This window comes from Lynx canadensis, chromosome A2 (genome assembly GCF_007474595.2).
Source record: "Lynx canadensis isolate LIC74 chromosome A2, mLynCan4.pri.v2, whole genome shotgun sequence".
Lineage (NCBI taxonomy): Eukaryota > Metazoa > Chordata > Mammalia > Carnivora > Felidae > Lynx > Lynx canadensis.
Genome location: NC_044304.2, coordinates 20074161 through 20087863, shown reverse-complemented (window position 1 = coordinate 20087863; position 13703 = coordinate 20074161). Strand labels below are relative to the sequence as shown.

The following is a 13703-nucleotide window of genomic DNA, read 5'->3' as shown; positions in this document are numbered from 1 at the left end:
ATGTTGGACTTTGTGCTGACGGCTCAGAGCCTGGAGCCTGCTTTGGATTCTGTGTCTCCCTCTCTCTCTGCCCCTCCCCTGCTCATGCTCTCTCAAAAATAAACATTAAAAAAAAAGAGAAATGTAACTGATTTTGTATGCTGTAACTTTGTTGAATTCATTTATTCTAACATTGTGTGTGGAATCTTAGAAGTTTTCTACATAAAATATCATGTCATCTGTGAATAGAGATAATTTTATTTCTTCTTTTCCAACATAAATGCCTTTAATTTCTTTTTCTTGTCCAGTTCTGGCTACAGCTTACTATGTTGAATAGAAGTGGTGAAAGCAGACATCTTTGTCTTGTTCTTTTTTTTCTAAAATTGTTTTTAGTGCTTATTTTTGAGAGAGAGCATGTGTGCACTCATGAGCAGGGGAAGGGCAGAGAGAGAGGGAGACAGAATCTGAAGCAGGCTCCAGGCTCTGAGCTGTCAGCACAGAGCTGGACACCCATGGACCTCAGCCAAAGTCGGATGCTTAATCAGCTGAACCACTCAGGCGCCTCTGTCTTGTTCTTGATGTTAGGGAGAAAGTCTGTTAGTCTTTTTGATTGTTGAGTATAATGTTGAGTGTGTGGATTTTTCATAACTGGCTTTTATGATATTAAGGAGGTTTCCTTCTATTCCTAATTTATTAAGTATTTTAATGAAAGTGTGTTGATTTTTGGCAGATTCTTTTTGTATCAGTTGAGATGGTCAGATAGTTTTCCATTAATTCACAGTAATTTCATACTCATTTTATTGTGTGTAGTTTGGTGTACTAGATTGATTTTTGTATGTTGAACTATACTTGCATTCCTGGATAAATCCATTCATTGATCATGGTGTATAATCCTTTTAGTGTGCTGCTGTGGTATTTTATTGAGTTTTTTTTGTATCAGTATTCATAAGGGATATTGTTCTATAGTTTTCTTATAGTGTCTTTGGCATCAGGATAACGCTGGCCTCATGGAATGAGTTTGAAGTGTTCCTTTATTTTTTGGAAGAGTTTGAGAAAGATTGGTATTCTTTAAATGTTTAGTGTCCAATTCACCAATGAATTCATCTGGTCCTGAGTTTTTCTATTTTGGGAGATTTTTGATGACTGATTCAGTCTCCTTACTACTTAGGTCTTAATCAGTTTTTCTTTATGAATCAGTTTTGGTAGATTGTGTATCTAGGAATTTGTCCATTTTGTCATTTTACCTAAGTTATTCATTTTGTTGGTATATAATTGTTTATAGTGTTTTATGTTTTTTTTAATTTCTGCAAGATTGGTAGTAAGATTGGTATGAACTTTTGTTTGTATTTTTAAATTTTATTTGTTTTTTAAGTTTGTTTATTTTGAGGAAGAGAGAGAAACAGAGTGGGAGGAGCAGAGAGAGAGGGAGAGAGAGAATCCTAAGCAGGCTCTACACTGTCAGCACAGAGCCTGATGTGGGGCTTGAACTCCTGAACCTTGAGATCATGACCTGAGCTGAAACTTAAGAGTTGGATGCCTAACTGACTGAGCCACCCAGGCATTCCTCTCTTTCAGTTTTGAGAGTAATGTGAGTCTTTTTTATTTTTATTTTTTAAATTTCTTTGGGTCTTGTTCAAGATTTGTCAATATTGCTGGATCTTTTCAAAGAAACAACTTTTGGTTTCATTTTCTGTATTTTTCTATTTGCTGTTTTACTTATCTTCACTCTAATCTTTATTATCTGCTTCTATTACCTTTGGGTTTTGTTTGCTCTTTTTCTAGTTCCTTAAAGTGTACAGTTAGGTTATTAGGGATTTGAGATCCATTTTTTTTTTAATTGTATGTATGTTTGCAGCCATGAATTTCCCTCTTAGCAATGCTTGTGACACCTCCCACAAATTTTGGTATGCATTCATCTCAAGGTATTTCTAATTTCCCTGTGACTTCTTTGACCCCTGGGTTATTTAAAAGTGTATTAATTTCCACATATGAATTATCCAGTTTTCCTTAGGTTGTTGATTTCTTATTTAATTTCAATGTGATTGGAAAAAATTCTTTGTAAGAGTTTATTCTTCTTAATTTATTAACCCTGTTGTTGCCTAACATGGTCTATCCTGGAAAATGATCCATGTGTACTTGAGAAGAATGTATATTCTGGTCTTGTTGGGTGGAGTATTCTCTGTGTGTCTGTTAGGTGTAATTGGTTTATAGTGTTCAACTCTTAAGTTTCCTTACTGATCTTATGTTTGGTTGTTCTATCTATTATTGAAAGTGGGGGTACAGAGTTTCTGTTAGGGATAATAAGTTTTGGAAAAACATAGTGGTGATGGTTATGCAACATTGTAAATGTACTTAATCACACTGAATTGTACACTTAAGAATGGTTTAAAAGGTTCAAAATTATTGGATATGTAAAAAAAAAAAGAATCTAAATTCTTAACAAAAGTCCAAGACCATGGGAGAAAAATGGCCATTTGGGAAAGGAAACAGAGAGCTAGTATGTATAAAGTTTACAGTTATTGAATTTAAAAACATAGTAGATGAATTAGAGTGAAGTTTAGACACAGCTGAAGATAGAACCGTGATACCATGATCTGAGCTGAAACAAAGAGTCAGACACTTAACCGACTGAGCCACCTAGGCACTTCTCATGTCAATATATTTTTTTTGAAAAAGTTTTTTAATGTTTTCATTTATTTTTTTTTGAGAGAGAGAGAGAGAGAGAGAGAGAAAATGAACAGGGGAGGGGCAGAGAGAGAGAGAGGGAGACACAGAATCTGAAGCAGTCTCCAGGTTCTGAGCTGTCAGCACAGAGCTGGATATGGGTCTTGAACTCACCAGCTGTGGGATCATGACCTGAGCCAAAGTTGAAGCTCAACTGACTGAGTCACCCAGGAAGCCCTCATGTCAATATTTTAAAACAAAATTTCTCAGCATGTGTTTTTCAGAGTGTTAATTTTTTGAAAAGAGGTTAAAATGTTTAGAAATATATGGGATAATGACTCCATGACCTTAGGGAAGAATTTAAGATACAAAGTGCACAAAATTTATTTTTTTTTATTATTTTTAAAAAAAATTTTTTTTAAGTTTTATTTATTTATTTTTGAGAGAGAGACAGAGAGAGTGAGTGGGGGAGGGGCAGAGAGAGGGAGAGAGAGAGAGAATCCCAAGCAGGCTCTGTGCTGTCAGCACAGAGCCCGACGCGGGGCTCGAACTCACACACTGTGAGATCATGACCTGAGCCGAAACCAAGAGTCGGACTCTTAACCGACTGAGCCACCCAGGTGCCCCAAAGTGCACAAAATTTAAAAGAAAATACTGTTGAGTATGATTACATAAAAATTATGAACTTGTGTTTATCATAAAACACTTGTAAAAGCTGTGTATTTCACAGAAATGGAAGCCTAAATGGTCAACAGGAATGAAAAAATGCTGAACCTCATTAATAATGATGAATTCAAATTATATGCAGTGCTGTTTTTATACCCACCAGACTACAGAAGGTGAAAAATATGACTGTGGTCAAGTGTTGACAGAGATGTAGAAAAAAAGTATTCACTGTTGGTGGAAATGTGAATTGTTGCAGTCACTTTGGAAAATAGCCTGGCATTCTCTGGTAAAGTTGAACATGCACACATCCTACATCCATGATGCAGTAGTTTTTTGTTTTTGTTTTTTAATTATTTTTGAGAAAGAGAGAGTGTGCGCATGTGAGGGAGGGGCAGAGATAGAGGAGGATAGAGGATTCGAAACCGCCTCTGTGCTGACAGTAGATAGCCTGATGCGGGGCTCGAACTCACAGACCGTGAGATCATGACCTGAGCCGAAGTTGGACACTTAACCAACTGAGCCACCCAGGCGCCCCTGTTTAGTAGTTTATTTATTTATTTTTTAATGTTTATTTACTTTTGAGAGAGAGAGAGAGAGAGAGACAGTGCAAGCAGGGGAGGGGCAGAGAGAGAGGAAGACATAGAATCTGAAGCAGGCTGCAGGTTCTGTGCTGTTAGCACTTGGTGTTCGAACTCACGAACTGTGAGATCATGACCTGAGCTGGAGTCAGATGCTTAACTGACTCAGCCACCCAGGTGCCCCCTGATTTAGTAGTTCTGATCCTAGATGTCTGCTCTGTGGATAGCTATGGATAGGCTTGCACAAAAATAGTTGGTTTTTTTCTGTTTTTTTTTTTTAGTTTTTTATTTAAAGATTTTTTTTATGTTTATTTTTGAGAGTGAGAGAGAGCACGAGTAGGGGAGGGGCAGAGAGAGAGGGAGACACAGAATCTGAAGCAGGCTCCAGACTCTGAGCTGTCAGCACAGAGCCCTCCTGGGGGGCTCAGACTCACAGAGTTGTGGTTTTTAAGCCAACAAAATAGCAGCAAAATATGGAGGTGAAGAACATCTGGAGGTCAACTGCCTGGGATCAGACCCCAGCTTTCACTTAATGTTACTTCACCTTATTGTGACTCAGTTTCCTTTTCAGTAAATACTTACCTAATCACGTAAAGTTGATAGAAGTTAATAAGTAATTGTGTCTAAAGTCTGTCTTATGTTGAATGCTATTTGTGACAATTACATGTAATAATATAGGTGAATGTAAAGAACATAATGGTGAATAATAACTTGCAGAAAAATGCAGTATCATGTGGTTTATACAGTTCAAAGCATATAACTTTAACAAGTTTAATGAGAAAATTGTTAAAATTTAGTAACATGGGTACCTTTTGGGAAGAGAGGACACAGGTGGTATAAGGAGGAACACATGGAAGATCTCTATCAAGTAGATCATGGGTGATTTTCATTTTCTTTGGACTGTACATGTTTTTTTAATTAAAAAATTGTTTTTAATGTTTTATTTCTTTTTGAGAGAGAGAGAGAGAGAGAGAGAGAGAGAGAGAGAGCGCGTGTGTCGAGAAGGAGCAGAGAGAGAGGGAGACACAGAATCCAAAGCAGGCTCCAGGCTCTTAGCTATCAGCACAGAGCCTGATGCGGGGCTCAAACCCACAAACCATGAGATCATGACCTGAGCTGAAGTCAGGTGCTTAACTGACTGAGCCACTCAGTTGCCCCTGGAGTATGCATGTTTATGTGTACTATTTCATAATAAAAACTAGTGAAAAATGAGTTTGGGATATGTGGTGTTAAGTACTTTAATGGATAACTTCTCATTAGTAATGTTAATTGTGCATTGTGAACTTCAAAGAATATAGAAGTTTTAGTGCTTCCCACTTGGTCATGGAATATTTTGGGTCTCAAACATCTAAGGTAAGACTGTTATGTGATTATTGATCTTTAGCTTGAATTTCAGTGGCTAGATAGGAATCTATTTCACAGGTGCACAGATACTTTAATCCACTTAGACACTTTACTTGCATTTTTAAATTTATGAGCAGCATTGAAATATCTTATTAAGAGATTCTTTCATAAGACTAAAATCTTTGCTTATGTCTTTAATTATGAAAATGGTCTTTGCTGAATTGTACTATTTCATTTCCTTTACTATAGGAGGGAATTGTTGAGAATCTTTTCAAATGGGCCCGAGAGGCTGATCAGCCATTGAGGACGTATTCTACTGGACTGTTAGGAGGTGCTATGGAGAATCAAGACATTGCTGCCAACTATAGGGATGAGAATTCACAGCTGGTAAGGACTATGTTAGAATTACTTTTTGTATAAGGTGGGAGAATATTCACAAGTTCTTTCCTTACTACCTGAACTCGAAAAGGTAGATCTTATTCATTATATGGTACTGGAATATAGCTATAATTTTGACATTTCAAGATAACTTTTTTTTTTTTTAAGTCTGTGTATTCTGAGAGAAAGAGCGAGCTGGGGAGGGGCAGAGAGGGAGAGAGAGAATCTCGTGCGGGCTCTGTGTTGTCTGTGCAGAGCCCGATGCGGGGCTTGATCTCACAGACTGTGAGATCATGACCTGAGCCAAGATCAAGAGTTGGACGCTTAACTGACTGAGCCACCCAGGCACCCCTCAAAATTACTTTTCATAATAGTTTTGATTTTACTTTTTTTAACTTGAAAATAGCCATTTTTCATCTTATCAAGGATCATGATCGTTTATACTGGATAAAGAATAGAAGCATTCTCTTTATTTTCCTAACATTTGGATTATGAAAATTTTCAAACATACAGCAAAATAGAATTTTACAGAGAACAGCTGTGTACATACCACTTAAATTGTTTGTGAACATTTTACTATATCCATGTATACCCATCCATCCATCCACCTTTTCTTTTATTCATCCACCATCCTTTTTTTTTATGTAGTTCGAAGTAAATTGCAGGCATAATTTCTTTTTTTTTTTTTTTAAACTAAGCATAATGCTATATTTTAGTGTTGGCTCAAAAAATAAGTACTTAAGGGGTGCCTTTGGTTGAGTGTCTGACTTTGGCTCACGTCCTGATCTCATGTTCCATGGGTTAGAGACCCACATCGGGCTCTGTGCTAACAGCTCAGAGCCTGGAGCCTGCTTCAGATTCTGTGTCTCCCACTCTGTCTGCCCCTCCCCTGCTTGCACCCTGTCTTTCTCTCTCAAAAATAAATAAAACAAAAAATAAAATAAGTACTTAAAACATGAAAAAGTAGTGAACTTGAAAAAATAGATTGTATAATTATGTAGATGGCAATATCTAACAATGCAATTTACAACAGATATAAGTTTGAGAAACCTTCATGTTTTCAGACTTTTTTTTTTTAATGTTTATTTCTGAGACAGAGAGAGAGCATGAATGGGGGAGGGACAGAGAGAGGGAGACACAGAATCCGAAGCAGGCTCCAGGCTCTGAGCTCTCAGCACAGACCCCGACGCAGGGCTTGAACTCACAAATCGTGAGATCATGACCTGAGCCGAAGTCAGTCGCTCAACCGACTGAGCCACCCAGGCGCCCCTGGACATTTTTTTAAAATCATGTATATGTCTAGTGTCTGCCTCTTCAGGTGTGATGGTCCAGCCCAGCTTGATCCAGATAGATCAGCTATGAATGATGTCTGATGTGCAAATGTGGTTTGGGTTCTCTGGGAAATTTTATGAGGAATGAGAGTTCTAGCTGTTTATTTCATTAAGCTGTAGGAATGAGGTCAAAATATTTATCAAATCTTTGCCATTTCCAGATACTGAAATAACTGCATGAGGATCTACTTCTCCTTAAATGGAAATAAGAATTATTTATTAAGACTCATTTAAATTAAGATGCAGAAGAAATAAGGCCTTTTATTCCAATATCTGTTGATAGGTGGCAATAGTACTTCGAAGACTGAGGGAGCTACAACTTCAGGAAGTGGCTTTGCGGCAGGAAAACAAGCGTCCCAGCCCGCGAAAGCTCTCCTCTGAACCCCTTTTGCCTCTGGATGAAGAAGCTGTGGATATGGACTATGGCGACATGGCTGTAGATGTAGTGGATGGTGAACAAGAGGAAGCCTCTGGGGACATGGAGATTTCCTTTCATCTTGATTCAGGCCACAAGACTAGTAGTAGAGTGAACTCAGCAGCCAAACCTGACGAGGGAGGATTGAGGAAAAACAAGTCAGCAAAACAGGGTGACAGAGAGAGTTTTAGGAAGGCCAAGCAGAAGTTGGGTTTCTCAGCATCTGATCCAGATCGTATGTTTGTTGAGCTATCTAATAGCAGCTGGTCAGAAATGTCCCCTTGGGTGATTGGCACCAATTATACTCTTTATCCTATGACTCCTGCTATTGAGCAGCGACTCATTCTCCAGTATTTGACCCCCCTAGGAGAATATCAGGAGGTAAGCTTATTGGGAAGAATGCTGTTCACACTTTGGGACTAGTGCTTATTTCTGAGATATTTTAGGTAGCATTTTATACTCTGAGGTGTTTTTACTCTAATACAGAAAAGTCTTTGCCTCAAACTGGTGAAGTCTTATGCCACTGGTAAAGTCTTAGGTCACTTCAGATGTAGGTCTATTTGATAAAAGTGGGTTTGTATGTTTATAAGGGAGTGGGGGGGGGTACCTCATTTTTTAAAAATCTTTTGTCTTCATAATGGAACAGGAAATATGTGAAAATAAACCCAGTGTTAAGATTTATTTTTGTTTTCATTTCAGTTACTTCCCATATTCATGCAACTTGGATCACGGGAATTAATGATGTTCTATATTGACCTGAAACAGACTAATGATGTCCTGCTTACATTTGAGGCACTCAAGGTAAAAAAATTTTTTTAAGATTTTTTTTTTTTTTTTTTTTTTTAAGTAGTCTGTACACCTCACATGGGGCTCAAACTCACAACCTTGAGGTCAAGAGTCGTGCACTCCACTGATTGGGTCAGCCAGGTGCCCCACTTGGGGTAAAATTCTTGAAAATGTTAGGTACTGAGTGTTTTATTGACATGGATGTACCCATGTGTTTTGGTGTATAGCATCTCTGAGTTTTATTGCTCAGGGCATTTTCATTGCCAGAGGTGTCAAAATAGTAACAATTGAAAATTTCCTATTTCTGTAGAAGAGATGAGGCTTACTTACTAAGTGGTTTCACAGAAATTCAGGAGTCTGTCCTACAGGGTTGAATAGTAGAAAGTGGATCTAGATCTGGGGATGGCCTCAGTTATTTTTGCTGCATAGGAGTGGAAAACTATGTGTATAGTACCTTATATCCTACTTTTTAAATATTCTTTGTCAGGCAACATTACTTTTTCTGAATTCTTCATTATTTACATAGCGTATGATGTTAGCTTATCTAGAGTAAACAAAATGTGAATTGGAAAATGAGTAAAGAAGTAGAGGCAGACCTAAATTCAGTAGAGGTAAGTGGACTTCCTAGGTTGCAGAGGCACTAAATAGGGGAGGGCAGGTTAGCTAGCCCATGAAATTCATACTTACTCAAGTAATCTGAATGGAGAGAGATAAATTGAATGAATAACATTGTGGCTATCATACAATTCTACTCAATAGGTAACTAATGAACAGAGTACCTTTCTGTGATGTTTACACTATTAGGTAAATCAAATCTTTATAGTTTGGTTAAGACAGTCATGTAAGCCTATGATTTCTTTTAGATATTATAGATGTTGTGGAAAAAGTATGGGGCACAAAGGAAGGAGTATTGTCTTCTTCCTGAGAAATGTTTCCAGAAAAGACCTCTGAAAAAAGAAGTGATGCTCTTTCTGGCTCTTTAAAGTTACAACTTTAAGGAAAAAAAAAAAAAGAAAGAAAGAAACAACTTTATTTTTGATATTCTAGAGCTATGCTATCCAATAGAAGTTTCAGTAATGGTGGAGGGGCGCCTGGGAGGCTCAGTCGGTTAAGCATCCGACTTCAGCTCAGGTCATGATCTCACAGCTTGTGAGTTCGAGCCCCATGTCAGGTTCTGTGCTGACAGCTCAGAGCCAGGAGCCTGCTTCAGATTCTGTGTCACCCTCGCTCTTTGCCCCTCCCCCACTCATACTCTGTGTGTGTGTGTGTGTGTGTGTGTGTGTGTATGTGTCTCTCTCTCTCTCTCTCTCTCTTAAAAATAAACATGAAAAAAATTTTTAGTAATGGTGGAAATTTTCTATGTCTCTGCTTTTCAATACAGTGGCTACTAGCTGTATGAGCACTTAAAATGTAGCTAGTGTCACTGAGGCATTGAATTTTTTATCTTAATTAGTCTCGTGTGGCCAATGATTACTGCATTGGACAGCAGAGTTCCAGAGTATATTGAAATGAAATGGAGGTGAGGAAAGTTGCCTTTCAGATGCCAGAAATTTTAAACTTGGAGGAGGTCAGACATACCCTGTATAACATATCCCTGTGTGTGGATGTAGCGTGTGTGTGTGTGTGTGTGTGTGTGTGTAAATTCATTATACTTTGAACATTGGAATGCAGCTAGAGGTCAGAGTTCTCTCTAGTCCAAAGGTCTTGCTTTCAGATGCAGCATCCTGTCCTGAACCAGGATATAGTGGAAGAGGGGATTTGGGCAGTTGCTATTTCCATAGGTTATGTATGAGGAATTATAATGGATATTGTTATTCAACTATTTCCATGCAGAGTCATAGGGGATTAAAGAAAATGAAATAAGGGTGAACAGGGAAAAGTTGCAAGAGATCTTTCTTACAGGGAAATAATGTAGAAAGATGTGTACTCTTGTTTAAAAGGAAGGTTCAGGGGCGCCTGGGTGGCGCAGTCGGTTAAGCGTCCGACTTCAGCCAGGTAACGATCTCGCGGTCCGTGAGTTCGAGCCCCGCGTCGGGCTCTGGGCTGATGGCTCAGAGCCTGGAGCCTGTTTCCGATTCTGTGTCTCCCTCTCTCTGCCCCTCCCCCGTTCATGCTCTGTCTCTCTCTGTCCCAAAAATAAATAAACGTTGAAAAAAAAAATTAAAAAAAAAATAAATAAAAGGAAGGTTCAGTTGTATAGGAGAGGGGGATAGGTGTTGAAGTTAAAATAAAAATGGGTTAAAATGTAGTCATTTGAAGAACCAGACCTTATACGGAGATACAATATAAGGAGAGAAAGTAGAATCTTTGCTTACATGAGCAAAGTGATCTAGGTTATAGGCTTTGTATTGGTAAGGTTGAACCTGCTTATTACTCTCTTTTCTCTTCTACCTATCCTGGTAGTGGAACTGCCACTTTATGGTAGGGACGTGAGAAAAACTACATGCCACCTTCTAAGGGTTGTCAGGGAACCATATGTGGTTTAGCTACTTGGAGGACAGACTTGGATAACAGACAAAAAGAGTAAAGAGGTAAGAGATTTGAATTATATATGAGGATTAGTCTGAATCTGGGTGTTGAGAGAACTTCTGAAGAAGGTACATATCTGTTGTTTTTGCCATTAACCCTGGCAAGATTTGTATCAAGTTACATACTTTCCAGTCTGTTTTGTCTCTACTTTGTGCCTGCTTCACCATCTGGAAGACACCTTGGCACGAGAAACACGAGGGGGAGCTCTAGTTCTTCCGAGGCCCTGTCCACATTAGCCTGGGTTGAAGGTCATGAAGTAGCCTGCTGCTTGCATTGTACTTCCTGCCTTTAAAATTGCCCAGAAGACCAGGTCTACCCAGAGAGACTAGTGGGAACTGAACAGGAAGTTAACAAAACTTGAAAGATAACATGCTTTTAAAGATCTGTTTAAAGTGCATTCTGATAAGTTCCAAACATTTGCTAGTTTGGTAATTTGTTGAAGATGGTTATTTGGGGTTATATATAATGAGGTTCAGTATAAAAGAATACAAAATTTTGGGGTGTCTGGGTGGCTCAGTTGGTTAAGCGTCCGACTTCAGCTCAGGTCATGATCTCACGGTCGTGAGTTCGAGCCCCACATCGGGCTCTGTGCTGACAGCTTAGAGCCTGGAGCCTGCTTCGAGTTCTGTGTCTCCCTCTCTCTCTGTTCCTCCCCCACTGATGCTCTGTCTCTCTCCTTCAAAAATAATAACATTAAAAATAAAATTTAAAAAAAAAAAAAAAAAAAGAAGACAAAGTTTGGTATTTTATTAGATGATAAGTCTGACTGAGCCAAAACTAGAACATAGAGCTGATTATATTTAAAAGGATTAAAATGGGAAGGTTAAGAAAAATCCTTTAGGGAAGCTATGTAATAATAAAATGGTTGTGGGACTATGTCATTGTTTATGGCAGTATTTTTCATTTCTTGTTTTTCACCTGTATGAAAACCTTTGGTGTTAGAAGGGGATGTTAGGAAATCTTCATAGGTTTTTTTCCCCCCTCAGCTTTATTGAGATATAATTCACATACCATAGAGGGTTTTCTCTGTTTTTTTATTTCCCTTTAAGCAGTACTGGTTTTATTTCTGTTGTGAGGGAGTGGTTGTCTATTTCAGAGGATTCCTTTTATTTAGCAGCTTGATTTAATGTTTTGTGAAAAGATTTTGTGATTATTCTAGATCCTTCCACAGTAACATGTGTCCTCTTTGTTTAGCATCTTGCATCTCTCCTGCTCCATAACAAGTTTGCCACAGAGTTTGTTGCGCATGGTGGAGTACAGAAATTACTGGAAATTCCTCGTCCTTCTATGGCTGCAACTGGTGTATCCATGTGCTTGTATTACCTGTCCTACAACCAGGATGCCATGGAAAGAGTAAGTCCAGTCCATTTAGAGTTTGGGAATGGGATTGGGTGAGGAGACTTTTTAGCACCTTCACAGAAAAAAATGAGTAGTTGGGAGTTTCTTAATGAAATTTTAATGAAAATAATTTTAATGAAAGAAGCAGAGAACATGATGAATATATGGCTTTCACAAAGCATTCTAAAAATGTAAAATTGTTTACAAAAGATTGTTTTTTCTCCTATTTGAATTAAAAAAAAAAGCAAGGTAGATTGAGGTCTAGGGGCTTTATTTAGTTTTTGCCATTTCTGTTGAATTAGTATTAGTTCTTGGGTTCTTATCAGATGTTGTTAATGGAGTTATATTTTGGGTTTTAGAGTCAATCTATTATAAAAACAGATGATGCTTTGTATGTGTTAACAAATAATGTGTGGTGGAGATAAAATAATTCCCGTTGTTCTCAGGGCTCCAGAGTTTCCCCATCTGGTTCTTCTGTTTTTCCAGTTAAGACTTGTTTATTTAGTGATTTAAAAAAAAAATGTGAATGAGTTACATTTGAAAAGTAGTGGGTCCCTAGACACACCTAGGGAAGCTCTTATCATTTCCATGCCTGGAATATTTTTTCTAATGTTCTGTGTGTTTTGGCTCTTCTGGTAGAGTGAAGTTGGTAAATTCTTCTTGAGCTATGTCTTGATTCATCTTTGCATATTTGTTAATAAAGTAATGTTTTAGTTTTAATTTTTTCCCTTTTGTGATCAATACTATGCAAAGATATGTATTCTTTTGAGAATAGTAACTTAATCTGTAGGTGTGTATACAAAATTAATTATGGCTAAGATAAAAAAGTAAACCTGGGAAATGCTTTAGAATTCATTGATCCGTAGGAGACATTTTGATCCATAGGAGACATCGAAATGTATGTGAAACGAATCAGTGAGTGGATGGATAACAAACTTGTAGACTTTAGTATCAGAAGGCTCAAGTCACTTTTATCACCCATGGATATTCTCTTATCTCTTTGAGCTTCTTTCTCATCTTTTTTATTTTATTTTATTTTTTGAGAGTGAGACAAAACATGTGAGCTGAGGAGGGGCAGAGAGAGACAAAATCTTAGGCAGGCTCCACACCCAGCACAGAGCCATCTCTGGGCTCAATCTCACTACTGTGAGATCATGACCTGAGCTGAAATCAAGAATTGGATGCTTATGGGGCACTTGTGTGGCTCAGTTGGCTAAGTGTCTGACTCTTGATTTCAGCTCAGGTCATGATCTCCTCGTTCGTGGGTTTGAGCCCCACATTGGGCTCCATGCTGCCAGTGCAGAGCCTGCTTAGGATTCTCTTTTTGTCCCTCCCCCGATTGCGCGCGCTCTCTCTCTCTCTCTCTCTCTAAAACAAACAAAAAAGAGTTGGATGCTTAACTAACTGAACCATTCAGACACCCTCTTACCTTCTAAGTGGGAACTGATACCCTATGGAACTGAGCACTGTGAGCATTAGAGGATGTAAATATTTGCAAAATTTGGCATTCAGTAAATAGCTCAAATTTAAGTATCTAAATTTAGGGTGTTCAGTTTGGAATAGATTGTTACAGAATTTCATTTGTAATTTAAGTTTTAAACTCCGAATGACTGCATTAGTGATGATCGTTGTATTCTGCACAGATAGCTAGCTACAGTGGTGAATTTTTCATCCCTTTTTGAAGGTTCCTTTGCC

General features: G+C 38.1%; 1 protein-coding gene across 7 annotated transcripts in view; it reads left to right on the top strand.

The window, feature by feature from the left end:
• DCAF1 (DDB1 and CUL4 associated factor 1) overlaps positions 1–13703 on the top strand; it is an 81895-nt gene that overhangs the window by 25527 nt on the left and 42665 nt on the right. For all 7 annotated transcript variants that reach the window (XM_030306895.1, XM_030306892.1, XM_030306891.1 and 4 more), the window contains exons 6-9: positions 5481–5618; positions 7224–7736; positions 8055–8156; positions 11865–12023. In XM_030306895.1, the coding sequence (XP_030162755.1) occupies positions 5481–5618; positions 7224–7736; positions 8055–8156; positions 11865–12023 (912 nt within the window). The remainder of the gene's footprint in view (positions 1–5480; positions 5619–7223; positions 7737–8054; positions 8157–11864; positions 12024–13703) is intronic.